The 24,552-nt window shown below is 58.7% G+C and overlaps 2 protein-coding genes across 2 annotated transcripts in view; one reads left to right on the top strand and one right to left on the bottom strand.

Moving 5' to 3' along the window:
- The first annotated feature begins 97 nt into the window (after positions 1–97).
- Positions 98–20,232, top strand: CARM1 (coactivator associated arginine methyltransferase 1). Its single transcript, XM_077767971.1, has 21 exons — positions 98–130; positions 652–750; positions 1,208–1,276; positions 1,916–1,989; positions 2,193–2,271; positions 5,364–5,565; positions 6,555–6,680; positions 8,355–8,461; positions 9,404–9,508; positions 10,600–10,710; positions 11,815–11,992; positions 14,013–14,103; positions 14,285–14,366; positions 18,058–18,143; positions 18,311–18,400; positions 18,849–18,986; positions 19,074–19,163; positions 19,247–19,359; positions 19,454–19,531; positions 19,798–19,866; positions 19,968–20,232. The coding sequence occupies exons 1-21, from the start codon at positions 98–100 to the stop codon at positions 20,108–20,110; spliced, it is 2,163 nt and encodes a 720-aa protein (XP_077624097.1). The 3' UTR covers positions 20,111–20,232.
- Positions 20,233–20,556: 324 nt separating this feature from the next.
- The window catches only part of YIPF2 (Yip1 domain family member 2), a 4,690-nt gene continuing 694 nt past the window's right edge, over positions 20,557–24,552 (bottom strand). Inside the window, exons 3-9 of the mRNA XM_077767914.1 lie at positions 24,406–24,523; positions 23,415–23,502; positions 22,405–22,521; positions 22,155–22,321; positions 21,897–22,079; positions 21,692–21,810; positions 20,557–21,591 (exon numbers count right to left, since the gene is read on the bottom strand). Of these exons, the coding sequence (XP_077624040.1) occupies positions 21,709–21,810; positions 21,897–22,079; positions 22,155–22,321; positions 22,405–22,521; positions 23,415–23,502; positions 24,406–24,523 (775 nt within the window). The 3' untranslated portion in view covers positions 20,557–21,591; positions 21,692–21,708. The remainder of the gene's footprint in view (positions 21,592–21,691; positions 21,811–21,896; positions 22,080–22,154; positions 22,322–22,404; positions 22,522–23,414; positions 23,503–24,405; positions 24,524–24,552) is intronic.

The following is a 24,552-nucleotide window of genomic DNA, read 5'->3' as shown; positions in this document are numbered from 1 at the left end:
CCCCCGCATCGGTGCCCATTACATGGGGAGCCTCCTCACTCTGTCCGCATCCCCTCCGCGGCGGGGAGGGCATCTCCCCTTCTCCATGTCCGGAGACATGCGGGACGTGCATGTCCATGCAGACGAGCAAGTGGGTGGGAGGGGGCCCGGCGCCCCGCCTCTCTGACCCCTAGTTCTGGGCACAGCTGCTGGCTTCGTCGTAAAGTTTCGTTGGACGCAGTCGCGCTTACTCGCTGGTGCCTGCTCCGGGCAGAGTGGGGTCGTGGGAGCTGAGACTGCGCACCCACGAAGCCAAAAATACTCACTCCCCCTGCTCCTTCACGGGGAAGGTTGGCTGACGCCTCCTCTCGGAAGCGCAGGGATGTCCGGCTGCACTTTGCTTAGGAGCCCAGACCCTGGAGCCAGTCAGCTCTGCTGCTCGCTTGCTGTGTGACCTTGAGCAAGATACTAAACCTGTCTGAGCCCTGCTGCCTCATCTGAGTGGAACAGTAGGGAGCCCCAGGGGCGCTCGGAGGGGTCTGCGTAGGAGCAGAGCGTGGCTCCCGGAAAGCGTTGGTGCAGCGTGACGTCCCTGTCCTGTCCCAGCCTCAGCAGGGCGGGCGCCGTGCCTGCCTCCCAGGGGCACTCGGTATTTGTGCCCCGGATTTACAGGGGGCCTGCCTTCCTGCGGAGCAAGNCCAGTCCCAGCTCCGGCGCCCTGTCACCCAATCGTATTACTGCAGGGAAGAGACCCTGGCTCTGCTGACCTCGGTCGGCAGGAACCCTGCACAGCCTCCCACCAGCAGCCTTCTCTGTGGTCACCTCCACTTAAACCATCACGGCAGCCTGCCATGCCCCCTCCCGCCTCCCGTCCCCCGCCTCCCTCGGCCGCATGCACACGGCCCCCGGATNAAGGCGGGGGTCGGGGGTGGGGGGTGGTTCCTGCCCCGGAGTTTTCTCCGGCACACCCTGAGCACGCTTGCCCTGTGCTTGTCCCTGGATACTCTGGGCCCTCGTCCCCTCCGCTGGACATCCCGCAGCAGGTGGGAGGCGGTGCCAGGCCGGGTCCAGGAGCCGGGCAGACACGTTCGTGGCGCAATTAATCCAACCGAGCCCGGGTTGGTTTCCTGCACACCCCTGCGTTTAGACCCCGCCTTGGGAGCACTTTCTGGAGAAGGCGGCCCGGTGAGGGGGGCCAGTCCCAGCTCCGTCGCCCTNACGAGAGCAGCTTGGTTCTCTGGGCTGCTCTCTGGAGAGGCTGGGCACAGCCCCTCCCGCCAATGCCGTGACTCACCCGGTGAGGCTGGGTCAAGGGGTGACTTGCGACGAAGGTGCCAGCCTTCAAGCGTAGCAGGAGGTTTCCTGGTGATCGGAGCCACCCCTGCGTGTGGGGGCAGGGAGGGGACCCCTTGTCGCCACTGCTGGGTCCAGGCCCTGGACCTCTTTCCTGGGGGAGGGGGCGGAGAAGCTTTCTCCCAGCACCACCCCCACTACCGTGGAGCCGGCCAGGAGGCCCCAGCCCCATCCGGGCAGGGGTGACCCCGGGCAGTGAGAAAGCCAGAGCCCTGAGTGGGCTGCCCACCGGGAGCCACCCCACCGTGTCCTGGGGGCCCATCCTAGTGGGGAGGGGGAGCGGCAAAGGGGGAAAGGCGCGTCTAAAGGCCAGGAGCTGGTCCACTGATGGATGAGGGGTACAGCTCCTGCGGGGCCTCCCAAGAGCTGGGGTTTCTGAGTCTTTTAAATACACGGAAGTATAGGATCCCGCTTTTTTTTTTTTTTTTTTTTTGATATGTCAAATATTTACTGAACACGTCCCGTGCGCCAGGGACTGGCCTGTGGGATGGGCTGTCAGAGAAGACTGACTCCGTGGGCTGTGGTTGCCTCTGCCCTGATGGGACAGGTCGGGTTGCCCTCTGCCCGGCCTCCATTGCCACAGGGCCCCGTGGTCGCCTGCCCGGTGCCGGGTTGCGGGAGCGCCCAGGGCAGCTGGTCAGGTTACCAGGCCGCTCGGTAAACAGAGGCCTTCCTTGGTGTGCCTGCTGTTGCCCTGGCACAGCCAGCAGCTCGGCCTTATCTCCTGCCCCAGGAGGGACATGGGTGATGGCACCAGGCCAGGGTCCCTTCCTGGGACCCACTTGCAGCCAGATCTGGAAGCCCCTTGTCTGGGGCGGTGGCCTGCTGGTACGCTCTCCTCTTCCGCCTGTGTTCTGGAGGCGTGAGGTGGTCTGGCAGAGCCCAGGCCGTGGCCCCAGGAGGCCTCCGGGTTCCCCGCCCCCGATCAGAGTATACAAGGTGAGAGCAGGGGGACCGGTGAGCACCCACAGGCCCCTCACACCTGCATCCGCGCGTTGGAAGTGGTTTTCTTTTTCTATTGAGATGAAGTCCACATAATATAAAAGAAACCACTTTGGGGGTGCTTGGGTGGCTCAGTTGGTTAAGGGCCTGGGTGTAAACTCGATTTTGGCTCAGATCATGCTCTCACGGTTCATGAGTTCAAGCCCTGCATCAGGGTCTGTGCTGACAGCCTGCTTGGGATTCTCTCTCTCCCTCTCTCTCTCTGCCCCTCCCTGCTCTTGCGCACGTGCTCGCACTCTCTCTGTCAAAATAAATGAACTTATAATAAAGTATGTAATCCAGTGGCATTTAGTGCATTCACAATGGTGTGACTGCTACCTCTGTCTAATTACAAAGCATTTCGTCACCCCAGAAGGAAACCTTGAATCCATTAAGCAGTCACTCTGCAGGCTCGCTCCTCCGAGCCCCCGAGAGCCACCCGTCTGCTCTCCGCCCCTGTGGATCAACTGACTGTGAATGTTTCATACACTTGGAGTCACTTGTACGTGACCTTTGGTGTCTGGTGTCTTTCACTCAGCGTAACGTTTCTCAAGTTCATCCACGTTGCAGTGCGTGTCGGGACTTCAGGGGCTCAAACCCATGAACTGTGAGATCATGACCTGAGCCGAAGTTGGTCGCTCAGCTGACTGAGCCACCAGGCGCCTCTTCACTTTTTTTTGAAGTTTACTTATTTTTGGACTCTGCACTCAACTTGGGGCTTGAGCCCGTGACTCCGAGATCAAGAGTTGTGCCCTCTCCCGACCGAGCCAGCCGGGTGCCCCAGAACTTGATTCCTTTTTATTGGAAGAATAAACATCATGGCCTGGATCCCCCACGTTTTGCGTGTCCACCCATCAGTGGACGGGCATCTGCATCGCGTCCACTTTCGGGTTCTTGCGACTAGCACTACTTTGAATGTTTGCATACAGGTATTCATTTGACTCCTTCTTTCCGTTCCTTTGCGTGGACCCGCAGGAGTGAGAATGCTGAGTCAAATGGTGATTTGATGTGTAACTTTTGGAAAGACCACCAGCCCCTGTCCCCCGGCAGCCGCGTCGTTTCGCGTTCCCACGCCCCCTCCCAGGCTGTGACGGTTCCCGTTTTTCCACGTGCCTGCCAGCACTTGTGATCTTCCCCCGTCTGTCCTACCTTCCAGCCCCCCGGGGGGGTGTGAAGCGGTGCCTCCTTGTGGTCTGATTTGCATGTCCTCATGCATGACTCATGGTTCGAGCCTCTCTCTTCATGTGCTTGTGAGCCAGGCCTCTGTCGTCTTCGGAGAAATGTCCGTTCAGGTCCTTTGCCCATTTTTGAATTGGGTTGTTTTCCTTTTCGCTGAATGATTCTTTATATGTTACAGACACAGGGTCCTTATCAGGCATGGTCTGTGCATAATTCCCCCCAATTCTGTAGGTCGTCTTCACTTTCTTAATTTTTTAAATTAAAACAATTTTTTATACCTTTATTTTTGAGAGAGAGACAGAGACAGAGTGCGAGCGGGAGAGGAGCAGAGAGAGAGGGAGACACAGAATCTGAAGCAGGCTCCAGGCTCTGAGCTGTCAGCGCAGAGCCCGACATGGGACTTGAACTCATGTTCGAACCGTAAGATCACGACCTGAGGCACCCAGGCACCCCTAATTTAAAAACAATTTTTAACGCTTATTTATTTTTGAGAGAGACAGAGAGACAGCATGAGCAGGGGAGGGGCAGAGAGAGAGAGAGAGACATAGAATCCGAAACAGGCTCCAGACTCTGAGCTGTCAGCACAGAGTCCAAGGCAGAGCTCGACCCCACGAACCGTGAGATCTTGACCTGAGCCAAAGTCGGACGCTCAACCGACTGAGCCACCCATGCGCCCCTTCACTTTCTTTTTCTTTTTTTTTTTTAAACTTTTTTTTTTTAATATTTTTTATTTATTTCTAGGAGAGAGAGAGAGGGGCAGCGTGAGCAGGGGAGGGTCAGAGAGAGAGGGAGTCACAGACTGAAACAGGCTCCAGGCTCTGAGCTGGCAGTCAGCACAGAGCCCGTTGTGGGGCTCGAACCCACGAACCGCGAGATCATGACCTAAGCGAAAGTCGGACGCTTAACCGACTAAGCCACCCAGGCGCCCTGCCCCTTCACTTTCTTGATAGTGTCCTATGGATGCGTCAGAGTTTTCAATTCTGATGAAGTTCAGTGTGTCTAGGTTTGTTTTTGATACTCTTGCTTTTGATGTCACCTCGAGGACTCTTTGCCAAATCCAAGGTCAGGAAGAATTTACCGCTGTGTTCCCTTCTAGGAGTTTTACGGTTTTTAGCTCTTGTATTTATTTAGGTCATTGATCTTGTACTTAGGCTTTACGTGTGGTGTGAGGTGAGGCTCCAGCTCCATTCTCTTGCGTGTGAATATCCACTTGTCCTTGTACCATTTGCTGAGGAGCCGTCTTCTCCCCCATTGGATGCTCTCCCACCCTTGTTGAAAGAGAGGGGCGCCTTGGGGCGCCTGGGTGGCTTAGTCGGTTAAGCGTCCGACTTTCGCTTAGGTCATGATCTTGTGGTTCGTGGGTTCGAGCCCCGCGTCGGGCTCTGTGCTGACTGCCAGCTCAGAGCCTGGAGCCTGTTTCAGAGTCTGTGACTCCCTCTCTCTCTGACCCTCCCCTGCTCACACTGTCTCTCTCTCTCTCTCTCCTAGAAATAAATAAAACATTAAAAAAAAAAAGAAAAGACAGGGGTGCCTGGCTCGCTCTACTGGAAGAACATGTGACTCTTAAACCCGGGGTAGTGAGTGTGAGCCCCACTTTGGGTATAGAGATTACTAAGAAAAATAAACTAAAAAAAGTCAGTTGACTATACACATAAGAGGTTAATTTGACTCTGATTCTATTGCGTTCGTCTCCCCTTTCCCAATACTGTTCCATTTTGATGACTGTACCTTTGCAGTAGGTTTGAGATTGGGGTGTGAGTCTTTCCACTTTGTTCTTTTTCGAGATGGTTTTGGCTTTCTGGGGTGACGGGGGCCCTTGGCCACATTGGTACTCACGCTGCTCTCTATCCGCGTGGTTTGTCGTCCATCAGATGAGCTACTCCCAGGCAAGTTGCAGACGTGACGAGAAGTCACTCAGTGCTTCTCACTTCCTAGAAGAACGAGGCCATTACTCTACAGAACCACATGCTGTTGTCACACGTGTGTCGTTTAAAGTCATCACACCCGTGGTCCACGCTGGGAGATCCCCAGTTGTCCTTGATGGCTCGCGAGAAGGTTTTCGTCAGGCTCTAGGTGGGGCACCCATGGGTTTTGGGTCCCGTCTTCATTCTCCCGCAGCCTGGAAAGGTGCCCTGAAATTTTCCTCTTTGGTGCCATTGCTGCTTTGAGAGGGGGAGCAGGCGGGCTGTCTAGAGGGCCGGGGTGGCCGCTTGGGCCGGGAACGTGACGCAGATGCCGGGTCTGTCCTGCGCAGCACACCAGGGCCTCGCGGGAGGGTTGGTTTGGCCTCGTTCTGGTGACCATTTGGCTGAGGAGGGCGAAGGGTGCCATGCTCGCTGTGTGCCGGGCCCTGTGCCTGCCCCACACTTAGCCCCAGTTGGCAGATAAGAAAACTGAGGCTCAGAGAGGCTAGGTGACCTGCGCGAAGCACACACCGAGTGGTGCGGGTGGGGCACGAACCGGGCCATCCGGGGCTGTCCCCTCTTAGAATCACTAAGCCACGTAATATAAGAGGGAAGGGCTCAGGGGAGGGAAGCTGAGGCACCCCTGGGGATCATTCCCTGGGTGATCCCCCCCCGTGTGACATGGGGGGTTGGGGGGAAAATTGGTGAATTAATGCCAGACTCTCTCAGCCGGGTCCCGTAGCCCCCCGACCCTGCCGGTGGCCCTTCTCTCGGCCCTCTTCCCCCTCAGCGCCCGCGGGGTGAGCGGGGGCCTGGGCACCACGAGGTGCTCCCTGAGGGAGAGGCGCCCCCGGGGCCTCGCTTGGCCCCACAACACCTGGCCGCCCCCTCCCCCACCGAACCCCCCTCTCAGCCTTGGTCGCGCTGTGGACAGCGGTCCTCTCTGCTGGACACACTTCGTCCCTGCTCCCCGACCGGCCGTCCCCCCGCGTCCCCAGCGTGGGCGGGGCGGGCGGGGCGCCCGGGGCAGGACTGGGGGCAGTGAGGAGGGGCCGGCGGTGGCAGGGATGTGGCCTGAACAGACTTAGCCGACGGGGAGCCTTGCTCAGCCCCACCCGGTCCCGCGGGCTCACGCCCCACCCCCCTGTCCTCTCGCAGACGAAGATGTGTGTGTGTTTAAGTGCTCGGTGTCCCGAGAGACGGAGTGCAGCCGCGTGGGCAAGCAGTCCTTCATCATCACCCTGGGCTGCAACAGCGTCCTCATCCAGTTCGCCACGCCCAACGGTACGTGTCCCTCCCGTCCTGGCGGCCATGGCCGGGCACCTGGAGCCAGCTTCCGTCACAGTCCATCCGTCTGCCCCCGGGAGCCATCAGAAACTATTCCCGTCGGAGATATGTTCGCGGGACGACGTGGTCTCCTGCCTGGAATGCTTCTCCCCAGGCCTTCCCTTGCAGCGCCACCTGGGGTCCTCCTGGGCTCCATCCTTGCCTGCAAGAGGCCTGGTGGGGAGTCTGGGGGCAGCGGAGGGTGGGGGCGAGACGGAACTGGGGCAGGCGGGGCTCTGTCCCGAGCGCGTGGAGAAGCAGCCGGAGGGTTCCGTGCGCACCGGGCTCAGGGATCCCAGGGGGCGCAGGTGGTTACCCAGGAGGGTTATCAGAGCCCCAGGCGACTGCTGGTGGTGACTGTGGGGTCAGCAGCGGAGGTGGTGGGCGCCTGGGGCTGGAGACCGCTTAACGGTGCCGCAGCGGGCCTGGTCACTGCAAGTGACGGTAGTGGGCCTGGTGGCCGGGGCGGAGGGGTCCAGCTCCCTGGGACACCCCCCCGCCCCCGCAGTGGTCCCAGCGCCCCTGGTGGAGGAAGCCCGACGGGGTGGGAGGAGACAGGTGACCCACCCCCTCCCTCAGGAGCCCCACACCCCCTTTCCTTCTTTACTTACATAAATGACCCGAAAAGTCCGCGTTTAAAACCACCCCAGGGGCGAGCTGTAAGGACTGGTGTAGATCTAGTCTTTTTCGACTCTATGAATATTTACAGTTGACTTTTTGCCCTTTTCATTCTGTCAGTTTTTTAAATGGAGGTAAAGTACACATGACAGACATTTACCATCTTNGCACAGAGCCCGATGCGGGGCTCGAACCCACAAACCGTGAGATCATGACCTGAGCCGTTTTCAGCAGATTTTAACTGTTTTAGAGCTTGACTTAGAAATGCTGCACCGCTTCAAAAGTGCCGCATTAAAATAAACATGATAGGGAGCACCTGGGTGGCTCAGTCGGTTAAGCGTCCGACTTCGGCTCAGGTCATGATCTCACGTGGGTTCGAGCCCCGCGTCGGGCTCTGTGCTGACAGCTTAGAGCCTGGAGCCTGTTTCAGATTCTGTCTCCCTCTCTCTCTGACCCTCCCCTGCTCACGCTGTCTCTCTCTTTCTCTCTCAGAAATAAATAAATTTTAAAAAATACACACGATAGAATTTACCCTCCTCACCATTTTTAGGCACATGGTTCAAGTTATTAAATACTTTTGCTGCCAGGTAGCTGCCCACGCGCGCCCCAGCTGTCCCACGCGGACCCTGAAGTGAGCCGCCGCGTGGGGTAGGGGGTGCTCATGGTTCCCGGGCTCGGGCAAGTCCGTGGGGTTTGACCCTGGCTCAGCGGGCCTGTGTCCTCCTGAGGCTTTGGCGAAGCCGTCCCCACCGGCCACGCAGAGTGCACGTACATGCACGTGCGCGCACACACACACGCGCGCGCGCGCACACACACACGGCCAAGACCGCAGAACCCCCGTGCCGGCCACCAGTGGCAGGTTTGGCTGCCCTTCTTCATGAATTCCAACACTGGTTTGGGGAGAAAGAGATTGCCAGCACGCATGCTCAAACTAGACGAGTCGGGGTGTGCACCTAGGTGGAACCCCACCCCCACCCGGAGATGCCCACCCCTGACCTGGCCTCCCCCTTCCAGATTTCTGTTCCTTCTATAACATCCTGAAAACCTGTCGGGGCCACACCCTGGAGCGGTCGGTGTTCAGTGAGCGCACAGAGGAGTCCTCCGCCGTGCAGTATTTCCAGGTGGGTATGCGTCACCCTCCCCACTCCCACCCCACCCCTGCCCTGGCCAGGCTGCTGCCACCGGGTGGCCCCTGGGAGGCCACACAGCAAAGGGCAGGCCCACCTGGGTTCTCGTCCTGGCTCTGCCCCTTACTAGCCGCGTAGCCTCAGGCAGATCTCCTTTGCCTGCTGGGCCTCAGTTTCCCCATCTGTGAAACAGAGATGCCAGGGCCTTTCTAGGAGGGTTGCTGGAGGGATTGAGTGCAGGTGACGCTCAGTACCACAGGCGTTTTGTGTAACAATAGCACAGTTATCACGCACCGAGCAGGCATCTGTCTGAGCGCTTTTACACCTACAGATGCACTTGACCCTCCCAACAACCCTAGGAGGTAAGTACTATTATTGTCCCCATTTTACAGATGAGAAAACTGAGGCTCAGAGAGGTTAAGTGACTTGCTCCAAGTCACACAGCTATTATGCAACAGAGCCAAGATGGGAAGCCAGGTCTGCCTGATGCCAAAGCCTGCCCCCGCCCAGGTGCCACGCTGCCTCCCGACCGCCCGTTGTCTTACAGAGAGACCCCGCAGCACCTCACCTGCCTGGCGCTCTGAGTTCTAGGGTTCTATCTGTTCTGCGCCTCTGCTTCACTGGGGACCCTAAGTTGGGGCAGGTGCCCCCCTCCCCGCCCCCACCCCAGTCACAGAATGCCTCCTGGGTGGCATCCAGGCCCAGGCAGCATCCGGCTGCGTCAGGTGGCCACGGTGATGGTGGCGGTGACCCTCCTGGGGGCTGCCTCTGGCTTCCCACTCCCTTTCCTGGAGCGGCCGGCAGCTGCCAGCGGGGTCTGGGTCAGTAGAGGGGACGCAGCCTCCCACGGGAGATCTGTGCCCACAGCGGGCCCCCCGGGGCCTCGGCCGTCTGTGCTGCCGCGTGCCCTGTGCCATCGGCGTGTCTCTGTTCCAGTTTTACGGCTACCTGTCCCAGCAGCAGAACATGATGCAGGACTACGTGCGGACAGGCACCTACCAGCGCGCCATCCTGCAGAACCACACGGACTTCAAGGACAAGGTGAGCGGGCCTGGCCGCGGCCGCCCCCCTGCTTTCCTCCCCACCGNCAGTCCCCATGCTTTCCTCCCCTCTCCTCCCTCCCCCCGCTGCCCCTCCGCCCCAGCTCCAGCCCCACTGCACTCTGTCTGTCGGTCATCAAGTTTTTTGGGATTACGAAAGCGTAATCTACTTTTTGTAAAAACCCAGCGTGTGTAATGTCATTCACCTCCAGAATTGACAGTAAGGGTTTTTTTTTTTCCCCCAGGTTTTCCTATAAAATTCAGTTAGTTAATTAACAAATTTACAAAATAGGATCTCAGTCCGTACACTCTGCCTGCAGAATAGCTTTTCCCCCGTCATGGCAGGTCTCGGGACAGGCCAGTAAGTCATGTGGATGCGTTGTAATTTGTCTAGTTATTTTCTTAGTCTCTTAAAATCTTCTTACTATTGGGGCACCTGGGTGGCTCAGTTGGTTAAGTGTCCGACTTCAGTGATCTCACAGTTCATGGGTTCGAGCCCCGCGTCGGGCTGTGTACTGACAGATCAGAGCCTGGAGCCTGTTTCAGATTCTGTCTCCCTCTTTCTCTGACCCTCCCCTGCTCACGCTGTCTCTCTCTCAGAAATAAATAAAACATTAAAAAAAAAAATTTTTTTTAATCTTTTTACTATTACCAAGTAGCGTATACCCGTGATTAAAAAGAAAGCGGGGCTCCTGGCTGGACCCCGAAGTATCCTTAGTGAGTGCTCATCCCCAGAGAAGCTATAGGCGTGCCTGGAGTCCACCACTCTGCGTAGACCAGTCTGTAGCCCAAACGATTCCTTTTTGAACCTGCCCTCAGAGTGTGTAATGGTCTTCACATCCTCACAGTCTTCAGAAATCCCGTTCGGCCACCTTCAGATTCCAGCTGGGGGCGCCCACATGCTCCAGGCGGCTCTCAGGAACCAGCCCGGGGGGCAGCGGGTCTCGATGCTGGGGTGCGGGCGCGGAAGGGCACAGAGCCCCCTCAGCAGGGAGGGCCCGGCAGGGAGGGAGCGCCAAGGGACGCGCACATCCGTTCGGATCACCGTCACTTCACTAGTGTCTTGTTTCCGCTGCCCCCGTCCTCCTCCAGATCGTCCTGGACGTGGGCTGTGGCTCTGGCATCCTCTCGTTCTTCGCCGCCCAGGCTGGAGCGAGGAAGATCTACGCGGTGGAGGCCAGCACCATGGCCCAGCACGCGGAGGTGAGCGGCGCCCAGGGAGCCCAGCCGGTCCCCGTCCGTCCTCGAGCCCCATTCCGGCCTGGGGAGCGCCCCCCCCCGCCCCGCCTCCGGGGGGCCTGGGCGCAGCTCTCCTCTGTTTCGGTGTCTCATCCCCCAAACCTGCTGGTCGGTGGGCTTGCCGGACCGGAGGGGCTGTGCCCTCCATGACGGGGTCGGGGCCAGGTTCGTGTCTTCAGAGGGCGGGTGGCCTCTTGCTTCAGGGGGTAGCCTGCGCAGTCACACAGACGCGACGTGGGGGGATCGTGGCCCCGCTCTGAGCCCCGCTGCCCACGTCTGTGGAGTCGGGGTGACAGGCTTTCCTTTCGTTTATGCCGTCATTTTCTTGTTTTGTTTTCCGCGCACTGAAACCTCCATTCGCAAGGTTCAGAACCAAAAAATTGCAGAGGGTAAACTGTGAGGCGCCCTCCCTTCCCCACTACTGCCCGGCCCCCCGCACCCGCATGGGGGCTCTCAGGGCCTCCTCTGACCGCACACCGCCTCGTCGCCGTGCTCTGCCCCCTGCGCCGGGTTCTGTCCCCACATAAGGAGCTCCCTCCCCATCCCGAGTGGCTGCAGGGCATCCCTTTGCCCAGGGGACTGCTGTTTGTTTAGATGCGGTTAGGCCATCATGGACCTTTGGGCCGCCTCGGTCTTTGTAGTACAAACGCACGCTGTGCTGAACCCCGCCACGTGTCCCCTCTCACGTGCGGTGACGTCTGTGGGACACGATCTTAGCACTGGAGTCGCCGGACTAGAGGGTGTGTCCAAGTTTAGCTTTGGTGGCTGTAGCAAAGCCTCCTCGTCTCCTCCCATCAGCTGTTGTCCTCAAAGGATGGAGGTAACCTCAGGGGACCGGGGAGCCACCGCAGGAAAGGTCCTGAGAGAGGACCAAGGTTGCAGTGAGCTGTTAATGGGCCGTCGCTGGCGATGGCTCTGGCTGGGATGCCGTTGAGAGAGGCGGGGGGATTTGGTGGCCATGCGTGGGTGGGAGCCCACCCCCGAGAGGAAGGGTCTGGTGGTGACTCCCGGTGCGGCTGGGTGCAGGGCCCCCCATGACGCCTCTGGGCACCCCCCACGCGCCCACAGGTCTTGGTGAAGAGTAACAACCTCACCGAGCGCATCGTGGTCATCCCCGGGAAGGTGGAGGAAGTCTCGCTCCCCGAGCAGGTGGACATCATCATCTCGGAGCCCATGGGCTACATGCTCTTCAACGAGCGCATGCTCGAGAGCTACCTCCACGCCAAGAAGTACCTGAGGCCGGGGGGTGAGTGTCCTCGCCGGCGTGGGGGTCCCACCGCAGAGCTCAGGTGGGACAATTGTGGTTCTGCTACCCGCCTGCCTGCGTCGGTGGCCTGAGGTCCGGGGTGGGGGTGGGGGCATCACGGCCTTCGCCCCCCAGTCCCCTCCCCACCCCGGCCGGCTGTGGCTTCCCGGGTGTGGGGGCCGGACCTCCACCTGCCCTGCCCCCAGAGAGCCTCCGGGCCGCCTCTGCCGTGGGGACGGTGCCCAGCGGGAGTGGGGGTCGCGGCAGGGGCTGTGCGGTGGGCACTTCCCAAGGAGCCGGCCTTGTCTCCACTCCCGGCACCCGCAGACCTCATCCTAGGGGGACAGGCCCCCGGGCCCCTCCGGAGCCAGGGAGACAGAGGAGGGAGTTGGCGTGTGTGAGAGGGTGGGCCGGGGGTTCTCGAGTGTCAGGGAGCCACTGTCTGGCCTGCCCTTCTGTGGCCTCCTGTCCGTGTCACTGTGCCTGCCTGTCCACGCACCTGCGTCGCAGGCTGTTCATACCTACTTGTGCGTGTGTCTGGGGTTCACGTGCTCAGCCCAGAAGGTCTGCTGGTGTGGCCGTTTCTGTGCTCGGTGCGGGGTTTGTATATGTTTCTTGAGTATTTCTGTGCAGGCAAGGGCGCGTGTGCGTGCGTGTGCGTGCGTGCGTGCGTGCGTACGTGCGGCACAGGAGGGCCCCAGCCAGCGCCGCAGCCGTGGGCGGAACACGGAAGCCGGCGGGCTGGTGGCCGCGTGGGGGCCGGGGGATGGGTGGTTCTGTGCGGGAACAGGGGCTTTGGTCCTCTGGCCTCCCCGCAGCTGTGGGCTGTGTCACGGGCGTGCGTGTGCGAGGCCAGCTGCCGGGGGGAGGGGGAGTGTGTGTGTGTCCTGGACCCCGTCTCCTCCCTTTCTATCCTGTAGGTAGACGAAGCTGGCCGGGGCGGGGGGGCGCCCCCGAGAATGGGCTCCTCCTTATGGAGCCTGAGCACAGAGGGGAGTCAGGCTCTGGCAGGCCGCCCGCCCTGCCACCCTGCCCCCAGCCTGCCTGCGTGCGTGTCTTTGTCCCCTGCCAACATGATCTTTGTGGACTGAAGGGAATCCTCTCCCCAGCCACGGACCTTTAGGTGCCTTCAGAGCAGGGGCGCTTTCCCATGACGCCCTTGAAGACTGGCCGTTTCCTCCTGGCCAGTGTGGTTTCCGAACCAGCGTCCGGCATCTCCCCCGCCCCATCTCAGTGGCTGTAGCTGAGCCTTCTAGCTGATTCTTCCCAGTGCCTCAGGGCCCCCTCTCCTGCATGGAAGGAGGGAGGGAGGCCCACATCTGGAGGCCAGGTGATCTGGGGCCCTAGACCACTGGAGGTGAGCGGGGCCTCCCAAGCTCTAGCGCTCTCTGCCACTGGCTGGGACTCATCTGTCTGTTCATTGAGTCACACAGAGGGAGGACCCTGGCCACCCCCCCTTCCCATTTCTGGCCATGTACCAGACTAGGGTGGCCAAGTGGCCCACCTGTTTGCCAGACCCTGGAATTCAGCTGACCCCCCACCCCAGCCTCCAGCCTCATCTGAGGTGCTGACAGCGTAGCCTAGGGCTCACCTTCGCTCCATGCGGAGAGCTTTGCTTCGCTTTCCCTGGCTGCACACCTGTCTGTGGACAACAGCATGTCCCTGGCTGGCCGAGCAAGGACCCGGGGGCCTCGCTGCACCCCAGGCACCGCTTGCTTACCCCCTCAGGCTTTGGCAGGTGCCTTCCCACCTCCCAGCCCTAGTAACGGAACATGAGGACAGGCCTTCCCGCTTCCCTGGCTGGCCGTCCACGTTTCATGAGACAGTGCATGTCAAGTGCTCATCTTGGCCAGTGGCAGAGACGACGCTTAGTACCTTTGTGTCGCACAGATGTGCAAACGAATGAGTGAGAGGCTGGGAAGTCCCCGGCCAGGGGTCCTGGGGCCATTTGGAAGCTCTGCCAGGAGCTTTGGGATGTCCCACCCTGACGCCAGCACCCCTCCCTGCCCCCCACTCCCAGGAAACATGTTCCCCACCATTGGTGACGTCCATCTCGCACCCTTCACGGATGAACAGCTCTACATGGAGCAGTTCACCAAGGCCAACTTCTGGTGAGTGTGACCTGGGTGTCCTGCCTTCTCAGGGACGGCCCCGCTTCTCTTTTTCTCCACATCCTCAGTAGGACCCGAGAGACTTGGGCTGGATGAGGGCCAGCTGGGAGAGAAGGCAGCCCACCCCACTTGTCTTTCCTGCTACTAGTGACCTTGCTGTGGGGGTGGGGGCTTTCTGCAGGTACCAGCCATCCTTCCACGGAGTGGACCTGTCAGCCCTCCGAGGCGCTGCAGTGGACGAGTATTTCCGGCAGCCAGTGGTGGTGAGTGGGGCACTCAAGGCACTGTGCCAGTTAGCGCTAGGTATGGCCCTCCTCTGGGGTGACAGGAGGGGGACATGGGCTTTCCTGTTAGGCCTTGTGCAAGCCGTGCAGCCCAAGGAAAGCCACTGCCCGTCTCTGAGCTCTTGCTTTTGCTGCTACACAGAGCTCGCACAGGGGTTGTTGGGAATAAAGTGGCAGTGCATGTAGAGTGCTTTAACACACAGTAGGCACGCAATATATGCAACTGCTGATAGATTAAGTGATTCTTGGTGAACTGATTTTGATTTTTAATTGAGATTATTTGAGATTTTTGAACTGATATATAGACCCCTGGTTCAAAAATCACAAAAGAATAAAACTGAAAGCCTACTGGCAAACAGTATTTCTTGTATATCTTTTCAGAAGCTTTGTATCTAAATGTGCATATACAAAAAAACACACACACAAATAATCTTTTTTTCCTCTCAAAATATAGCATAATCAGCAAACTATTTTTCTTTCTGTGATCAGAGAACATGCACTGTATGATTTCAGTCCTTTGAAATTTATTGACAGTTGCTTCGTGCCCACTATGTGATCCCTTTTGGTTACTGTTCTGTCTCTACTTGAGAAAAAAATATATTTATCCATTGAGAAGAATGCTCTATCGTCAACTAGGTCACGATAGTTAATCATGTTGGTCAAATCTTGCCTGTCTCTACTGATTTGGGGAGGTGGGGGAAGTTGGGATCTGCTTTTCCTATCACTGTAGATTTTTTTCCATTTCTGAGTTGGCCTTATGTTTTTTGACATGTTATTAGGTGCATATAGATTTATGACTGTTGTATCTTCCTGTTGGATTGATCCTTGTGTCATTGTAAAAGGGGTTCCTTTTTTTTCCCCCCTGAAGTTGTACATGTTGCCCTACAGTCCTTTTTTTGTTTTGTTTTTTTCCCTAGTAATAGTTCAACTATTCTGGCTTTCTTTTGGTTAATCTTTGTACAGTATGTTTTATCATCTTTCTACTTTCAACCTTTTTGTGTCCTTATTACTTAAGGTTTGTCTCATGTAAGCAGCATATATTTGGGATTTGATTTTTAATCAGATTGACTTTTTTTTATTTGGTCTTTTACTTACAACATTGAGACCATTTTGCATTTAATGTAATTATTATCTTTGTGGGTCTGAATTTGTCATCTTTTTTCTCTTTACCCTGAAGATTGTTTTGTTATCTTTTGTATTACTAAGATTATATTGTTTTCCCCTACTTGATGTCTTTCACTAGTTTTTGGGAGACTCTTGGGCACTATCTCTTTAGAGACTACTCCTGCCTCATTCTTTTTCTCCTTCCATCCTTTTTTCTCGTTTCCTTCATTTTCACATTTCCTACAGATTCATCTTCCAGTTTCAACCTTCTCTTTGCTGTTTACGCTGATTTTCTTATTCTTTCTTTTTAAAAATTATTTATTTATTTATATTTATTATTTTTGAGAGAGAGAGAGAGAGAGAGAGAGAGTGTGAGCAGGGGAGGGTCAGAGAGAGAGGGCGACACAGAATCTGAAACAGGCTCCAGGCTCTGAGCTAGCTGTCAGCACAGAGCCTGACGCGGGGCTCAAACCCACTCACCGTGAAATTATGACCTGAGCCCAAGTCGGACACTTAACTAACTGAGCCACCCAGGTGCCCCTGAATTTCTAATTCTTAATTTCTGTATCAGATCTCATTTTGTTTACTTTTTTTAGTTCTCTGAAATACACGTTTTTCTACGCTTTCTTTCTTGTACATACTCTAAATCTGTGGTCACTTTTACTACTTGGGTGTTTAGTGTATTTGATTTTTTGTTTATTCTCTTACTTTTTGGCTCTCATTCTTTTGTTCTGTCTCTTGGTATGTCTGGTCATTGGATGCCAGAATGAAAAATTATAGAGGCTCTGGATGATGTTTTTCCTTCCTCCTTCAGGCGATTAGCCACATATAGATAGATCACCTTGGTCCTATACGGCACTTGATATATTTAGAAGCTACTTTTCAGACTTGACTTTGTTGGTCTATTTCTTGGCTTCCTTGTAAGACAGTCAGTGGTTTTCAAGCATTTTGGTCTCAGATGACCTGTTTACATTCTTAAAAATGGAGGATCCCAAACAATTTTTGTTAGTGTTTTAGCTATTGGTATACTGCCAATATCTCTTGATATTAATTAAGCCCAATATATTAAAAAATATATATTTATTTTTAAATGATAACAAGCTCAAGGTCGCCATAAACAACATTTTTAAAAACCATTTATTTATTTTTGAGGGACAGAGAGGGCGTGAGCAGGGGAGGGGCAGAGAGACAGAATCTGAAACAGGCTCCTGGCGCCAAGCTGTCAGCACAGAGCCTGACGCGGGGCTTGAACTCACGAACTGTGAGATCGTGACCTGAGCGGAAGTTGGCCGCTTAACCAACTGAGCCCCCCAGGCACCCCTAAATAGCATTTTCACAGAAAGAAAAAAACGTATTCTCCGAAAGTATTCAGCGAGAACAGTTGGCATTTTTAATTTGCGAATCTCTTTAATGTCTGGCTTCATGGAAGACAGTTGGATTCTGCTTCTGTGTCCAATCGGTTGTGTTTATCACAGGTGAGTGACCTCAAAGGCAGAAAACATCTTAGCATTATCATAAAAGTAGCTTTGACCTTGGGAGCGCGCTGGAAGAGACTACGTTTGGAGAGTTTTGCTTTAGGTGCCTGCAGTGGTCTCAGTGTAAGCATGGTGGGGGTCCCACGGGGGACCCCCTGTCCCAGCCTCCCAGCACCACTATGCAGCTGAGCCTTTTTTTTTACTTTTTCAGTGTCTTATAGTGGGTTCCTGCTTGGTTTCTTTGCCTCTAAGGCCCACCCCGCAACATAGCTCAGGAACTGACAAACGCCACCGAGTGAAACTACACGTAGAACGTCCATCTCATGTTTCCACATTTCCCTTTTGTTTCATAGCTTCACCTTGAATCCTAGCTGACTTGGTAACCCTGAGCCCCCGTTCTGCTTTCCCCATCCAGGGAGGCTGAAAGGTCCTACCCCAAGGGGAAAGGCACAGGCCAAAACCCACCTCCCCTCCCTCTAGGTTGTGGGCTTTCAAAGCCATGGCTGCTCTGGTCACTCTTCCGTGCTTTCAAACTAGGGCTGCAGGCTTCCTGTGTATATTATTCAGCTCATACAGTTCTTCACAGGAGTGTTAGTCTGATGAAAAGCCTTCGTCATAGCTGGGTGTGGACGTCAGCACTCAGCTCTCCAGCTTGCTTTTTAACCTAACAGTTCATCTCGGAGATCTTTCCCTGTCTATTCACAAAGAGCCTCTTCGTTCTTTCTCAGTCGTTTATGGATGGCACATTGGTGGTTTAATGAGATGGTTTCCAGAGTGTGTGTCTGCTCTAGACGACCTAATTACGCGTGTAAACTTGCAAACGTGCACGTGGATCTGGAGGTTAAATTCCTAGCAGCGGAGCCGCCAAGCCTTTAATGCCCGTGAATGATGCTTATTTTGAGAGCCGTCACCCCCCTGCCCTCCACGGTGGTGTGCCATTTCGTCCGCCCCCGGCACATCTGAGTAGGGAAGGTGAAGTGGTTTTAGCTGAACGGCCTCAAGGCCATGGGCAGACAGGGAGCGGGACAGAGCTCTCCCCTTCCTGCCTGGCCTCTGCGCCTGAAGCCGAGTCATGCTGTGGTCTCTCCCAGGATACGTTTGACATCCGGATCCTGATGGCCAAGTCTGTCAAGTACACAGTGAACTTCTTAGAAGCCAAAGAAGGAGATTTGCACAGGTACTGGTACCCGGGCCCCTCTTCCTGAGCCCTGCTCCTTCTGGAATCTAGGGCCACCGCAGTTACCCGCAGGAGGCACGCAAGGGCCCCCGGACACTGCACCCAGCCACCCTCTCTGTCGGCAACCCATTTGGCTTCCCCAGCCATCATTGCCCTTTGCCTTCCAGGATAGAAATCCCATTCAAATTCCACATGCTGCATTCCGGGCTAGTTCACGGTCTGGCCTTCTGGTTTGACGTCGCCTTCATCGGCTCCATGTGAGTCCAACAGAGCCCAGAGCACGCCGTGTGCTCCCCGCTGCCCTGGCCCCCAGACTCCCCACAGTGACCGCCAGGCCTGGCCAGCTCGGAAGGCTGCCGGAGGGCTGGGAGGAAGGCTAGGATTCCCCTAGCTCCCGGAGCCCTCCGAAAGGCAGTGTGGGCTCACTTCTGAGCCAGAGGCTGCTGTGGGAGGGGTCCTCTACCCTGCACTCAGTGGCTGTCCCCCGTGGGACCTGCGTCTCTTGGCACAGATGTCAGGGTGAGTGCCCCCACCCCCCCATGCCCGTGGACCTGTGTGTGCGTGCAGGCCCGTGCCTGGGACGCCGGGGCAGCCAGCCTGTCTCGGCTCCAGGACCCTAGAGGACCCGTCAGAGATGCTTGGGTAGAGCTCAGGGTGCACAGGGTGGCGGCTCCAGCCTGGTCAAGCGTATGCCTGTCCTTGCAGAATGACAGTGTGGCTGTCCACGGCCCCAACGGAGCCCCTGACCCACTGGTACCAGGTCCGGTGCCTGTTCCAGTCACCACTGTTCGCCAAGGCCGGGGACACGCTCTCAGGGACATGTCTGCTTATTGCCAACAAAAGGTGTGAGCTGCGACTTGGGGCTGGGGGAGGCAGGGGTCCGTCGACCCAGCCGGCTCACGGCTGTCCCCACCCTTGCCCTCTCTGCAGACAGAGCTATGACATCAGTATTGTGGCCCAGGTAGACCAGACGGGCTCCAAATCCAGTAACCTCCTGGATCTGAAAAACCCCTTCTTCAGGTAGGATCGGCCCTTGGCCTGAACGCGGGGTGCCCCTCCCAGCCTGCAGCCTCTCACCCCCCGCCCGCGTCTGTCCGCTGCAGATACACGGGCACGACGCCGTCGCCCCCGCCCGGCTCGCACTACACGTCCCCCTCGGAGAACATGTGGAACACGGGCAGCACCTACAACCTCAGCAGCGGGATGGCCGTGGCTGGTGAGCGGCCCTGCAGGGGCGAGGCGGGGGGCGGGGGCTCCCCAGGGCCGGGCCGCGGGCTCCCAGCCCCTGACCTCTCCCCCTCCGCGCGCAGGGATGCCGACCGCCTACGACCTGAGCAGTGTTATCGCCGGCGGCTCCAGCGTGGGCCACAACAACCTGATTCCTCTAGGTGAGTGGCCCCTGGGGTCCGGGAGCGGCGCGGGCGGCGGCCAGGAGCGTCTGTGCGCTCGGCCTTTCTGCGCCGCGGCGTCTCCACGTCACCTTCTCCTCTTCCTGGGGCTCCCGGTGGAGGCCCCGTTCCGCTCCTCTCTGCCTCGCTCTGCAGCCGCCGCACCCACGCTCCCCACACCCTAGCGACGGGGGTGTGGGGGGGCCGGGCCGGGGGCGGTGACGCCGTCTCCCTTCCTTCCTTCCTCCCTCCCGCCCGCTGCGCAGCCAACACGGGGATTGTCAATCACACCCACTCCCGGATGGGCTCCATAATGAGCACGGGCATTGTCCAAGGTAACGGNCTCTCGCCTGCGCGCTCTCTCTCTGACTCTGCTGCGGGTCTGGGCGGGCGAGGGGGCCGAGCTGGCCACTCAGTGCCCACCCCCGCCCCACAGGCTCCTCAGGCGCCCAGGGCGGCGGCGGCGGCGGCTCCAGCGCCCACTACGCGGTCAACAGCCAGTTCACCATGGGCGGCCCTGCCATCTCCATGGCCTCCCCCATGTCCATCCCGACCAACACCATGCACTACGGGAGCTAGGCCCCGCCGGCGTGGAACAGACTGACAGCACCAGGAAACCAAATGAAGACCCTGCCCACCCACCCCTGCCTGGGCGGCTTTCACCCTGTACCGGAGGAGCCCAAACATCCGGTCACAGCCCTCTTTNCCGCCGCCGCCCCCCCTCCACCACCCTCCCCCCACACATCTTGGCCCCGAGTGTGTGTCGCTGCCGTATTTTACACAAGATCATGTCGTGGGAGCCCCACTTCCCTCTCCTGCCCTCTATCCTGACCTGGGTTTGACATCTTCTGTAACAGGCGTGTCTGGGCCTGACAGCTGCGGGCCGGGGGTGGGGGGGGCAGCAGCTGCCAGCCCCCCCCCCAGGTCCCTCGGCACCGGCCCCCCCGGTGCCTGTCTCCAGGGGGAAGGCCATCTGGGCCGGGCGGGGCCTCCCCTTCAATACCAGGCCTTGGTCACAACGGGCGTGACATGCTGCTTTTTTTAATTTTATTTTTTTACGAGAAGAACCAGTGTCAAATCCACAAACCCTCTGAGGACCCAGGCCGGCCGGGCTGAGCCAGCAGCCCCTCGCCCCAGCTCAGAGGCACAGGGGTGAGGGGCAGCCCGGCTGCGGCTTTGGGATAGGGGCGGGGCCAGGCCTCTAGAGAACCGAGGCTCCCCCTCCCCCCCAAAGGGTTCACCTCACACTTGAATGTACAACCCACCCGGCTGTCGGGAAGGCCCTCCCTCCGTCCTCGGCCCCCTGCCTCTTGCTGCTGTCCTGCCCCTGAGCCCCTGCAGGTCCCCTCCCCCACCCCTGCCAAGAGCTAGAGCAGGTGGCCCCTGTGGGCCTAGAGGGAAGGGCCACTGGCAGCCGCTGGGGGCAGACCTGAGCGACCTCAAGGCTCTGTCGTGAACGGCGTCCTTCTCCCTTGTAGCTCATATTGGCCTGTGTGTTTCCCTCCACGTTTGTAGACGCTCCAGTCCCTATGACTATGATGGCATTGCGGTCCCTCCCCAGCTGGGGAAGGGGCCTTGCAGGGACCTCTCCCCACCCTTACCCCCGAAAAAACAAAAATAAATGAGGAAATGTATGTTTCAACACAGGCCATTTTCTTCTACTTCTGCCCCCCCCACCCCCTTTTCTAACAGCCCCAAACTTGGCCGTGGTGGAGCTCAGGCAAGGAGGCCCCAGGACCTGCGCACCGGGCACCCCGGGAAGGGCAGGCGCAGCGGAGGTGGGGGTGGCCCCTTTGCCCTCCCGACCGTCCCCCCAGGGAACGCAGAGGCCTAGCAGGCAGCCCGGGGGGGGGGGCGGCCATGGCCACACCGGAAGCTCCCCGCTTGGCTGCCCCTTTCCCTCCTTTATATAAATTCTCTGAATCACCTTTGCATAGAAAATAAAAGTGTTTGCTTTGTAAGAAAAGTCTGGAAAGTAGCAGAGCAATCTCAAGGGGTCAAGGGAGCCTTCAGTCCTCGTGTGAGGGGCGGGGCAGGCGGAGGCGTCCCCTCGGTTGGGCCTGAAAGAGAGACACTCCTGGGAGCCGCCAGCCCTTCGAGGCCTCTGTCGAGGAGCAAAGGCAGGAAGACCCCCAGTCATGGCCTGAAACCGTCCCTTACCTGCGGCTCGGGCCTTCCTAGGTCACCTGGGACCTCGGGGTGGGCGGCAGCAGCAGGTGTGGGGGCAGAGACGTGGCCTGGAGCGGAGGTGCCAAGGGCAGCGGCTGGAAGAAGTAAAACTGAACGGAAGCCCCCCAGGGTCAGCGCTGGTGGGGGCTGGTGACTCCCCGTCCCCAGGCCCGGCCTCCCCACCCCCACCCCATACCTTACAGCCCGTGGCCAGAAGGGCATGGAGCAGCACGACGGTGGAGAGCAGCACGGCGGCCACCAAGCGAGTGTCCTCTCGGACAACAGGCCAGAGGGTGAACACCAGGCTGGCGGCCGACAGGGCCAGGGCCAGAGCCCCAAACAGCCACTGCAGCCACGGGACAGGGATGAGCCACAGGACCTGGGGGCGACACGGGCAGCTAGCTACCGGGCCGTCCCCACGGCGCCTGCTGCCCCAGCCCCAGGCCCCACTTACCACGGTGGGGATGAAGACGAAGAGCGAGTAGCCGTAGACACACACGGTCTCCAGGAAGGTGTAAGGCCCCACACGCTCCCGGACACACTTCCGCCACCGCAGGAAGCCCCACAGCGCCAGCGGCACCAGCCAGACATAGCAGTAGATGGTGACGCTGGCCACAGTCACTGTGGGGCGGGGCCGGCAGTCACCCACCTGGCTCCGTGGCGCTCCCAGCTCTGCCCGGGGCTGGGCCTCACCCTCCACTTACCCTTATGGAACTGGGGACTGTAGTGGATGGAGGGGTCCCTCCTCTGGGCCAGCACCAGCGTCAGGTTGCCAGTGACAGCCAGGACGAAGGCCAGCGTGGCACAGATCCAGAAGGGGCCTGGGGGCAGGGCACGGTGAGCGCCCAGGGCTTCCGGGACAGGTGATTTGTCCCGTGGCCACTGTGCTGGGACCCGAACTTCTTTCCAAGCCCTGAGCCACCTCCACCCCCACCGCTCCATCAACCCGACTCTTCCCCGGGTCACCGGCGATGACCAGCGGTGGCTGGATCCACTTCTGGCTCAGTTCCTTCTCTTTCTTGGCCTCCCGGCAACTGATCTCTCCCTTCTAGAAACACTCCTCTGCATGTGCTTTCTAGTAGGACTCCATGCTGTTTCTGTGTCACCTCCCTGGCAATTCCTCAACCTCTTTAACCCCCTGATCCCTTTAATGACAGAGACCCCTGGGGCCATCCCACACCCAGACCACGGCACCACTGCCCTCCTGTCACCTGCCCCGGCCCTTCTCCCCCCACCCCCCACAGTGGCCAGAGGGAGCCCAAGAGCGCTTCTCGGAGATCCCTTCTCGCTACGGCCTACGAAGCCTGCGAGGTCTGTCCTGTCGCCCCTGTGGCCTTGCCCAGCTCGCTCTGCTCCAGTGAGGATACTGCCCTGCAGTTCTGGCAGGTTCCCACCACAAGGCTTATGTCCCCTTCTGGAATGTTCTTCCCCTAGATCTCCTGACCCCAACCAAGGCCCATTCTCTCATCCCTCTCAGAGGAGCCCTTCCTGACTGAACTATGCAAGACAGCGACGCTCGTGCTCTAGACGGCCCACTGTCCTCCTGAGCCCCACTGGCCCAGGCAACCTTCCGTGTGTCTGTCTCCCCGCACAGAATGTGTGTCCCCTGCTCTCTGGGAGCACCTCCGCCCGCCTCTGGGCTGCATGCCGGGGTCTGGGGCTCAGGCCACGTGTGCTGAAGGGATTACTGAGCTGAATGCACGCCACCACTCACCGTACAAGTCCGGCCGATTCCGCAGATGATGCCGTACAAAGTTGTGGCCAGGCCGGGGCAGCAGCGAGCCTTTGATTCGGTCCAGGACCTAGGGACGGGGTGGGGCGCAGAATGGAAGCCTGCCCGGGGCCCTTACCCCCAACCAAAGGGCCAAACTCCCGCCCTGCCCTTGGAGACTCTTTCCAGGCCGACTTCGCAGCTGCTCGGCATGAAAGGGCTCAGATGGTCCCCCCTGGGTTCGACGGGCTGCAGCCCCTTCCCCAGGCCAGCCCCCAGCCCCCAGCCCCCAGCGCGCTGCCACTGCGAGCGACTCTGCTGGGCCTGCCTGCCTCCTCGCGGCTGGGCCTCCCCTCCCAGCCCTGGACACGAGTTCTTAGCCTCCTCCTACCTCCATCTCCCTCCACTCCGTCCCCTGCTCTGCACCCCGGATTTATTCTCTCCCTCCCTGGCGCCTCTGACCCACCTTCTTTGCACCACGTCTCTGTTTCCTCTTCTGCTCTAAACCTTTCCCCGGTTCCCCGCACCCTCAGCGTAAGGCGCGCGCTCCTCAGCACAGCCCACGGGCCCTGTCTGCCTGTCCCCCACCTCCCACTCTCCAACCAGATCAAGTGACAGGTAGCTCCTGTGACAGTTCGTGCCTTCCCTCGCCTTTGGTCCCCTGCATCTGCTGTTCCCCGTTCCTAGGACACAGGCTTCCCATCTCTCTGTCCAGCTGAGTCTTCCTTCTCCTTTAGGCCTTAGCCCCTTCCTCGCTTCCTCCAGGGAGCTCTCCACTACCGGCCAGAGCACGTGCATCTGCGTTCCCCTGAGCCCCGGTCACCCCCTAACCCTTATGGCGCCCCACGTTTCCGCTAGCGGGGGGCGGGGCACCTGGGCCCGCCCACCCGGGCAGCACCAGCACTCTGCGGCACGGGGAGGTCTCAGTGAATAGGGACGGGGTGGGACCCCATTGTGACTCCAAGCCCCAGGCCACCAGCTTGCAGGACCTGACCTGGGATGTGTCCACGTCGAAGAAACTCTGATAGTAGCCAAATGTCCAGAGTCCCGGCTGCGGCTTCTCCTGCAGGAGCTTCACGGCAAGGGCTCTGAGGGGCTGCGCTCTCAGCCGGGCGGGGGCGGGGGCAGCGGGCAGGCGGGG

The sequence above is a fragment of the Crocuta crocuta genome, unplaced genomic scaffold, assembly GCF_008692635.1.
Source record: "Crocuta crocuta isolate KB4526 unplaced genomic scaffold, BGI_CrCroc_1.0 scaffold115, whole genome shotgun sequence".
Lineage (NCBI taxonomy): Eukaryota > Metazoa > Chordata > Mammalia > Carnivora > Hyaenidae > Crocuta > Crocuta crocuta.
The sequence above is the reverse complement of the archived record's forward strand: the minus strand, read 5'-3'. Positions and strand labels throughout refer to the sequence as shown.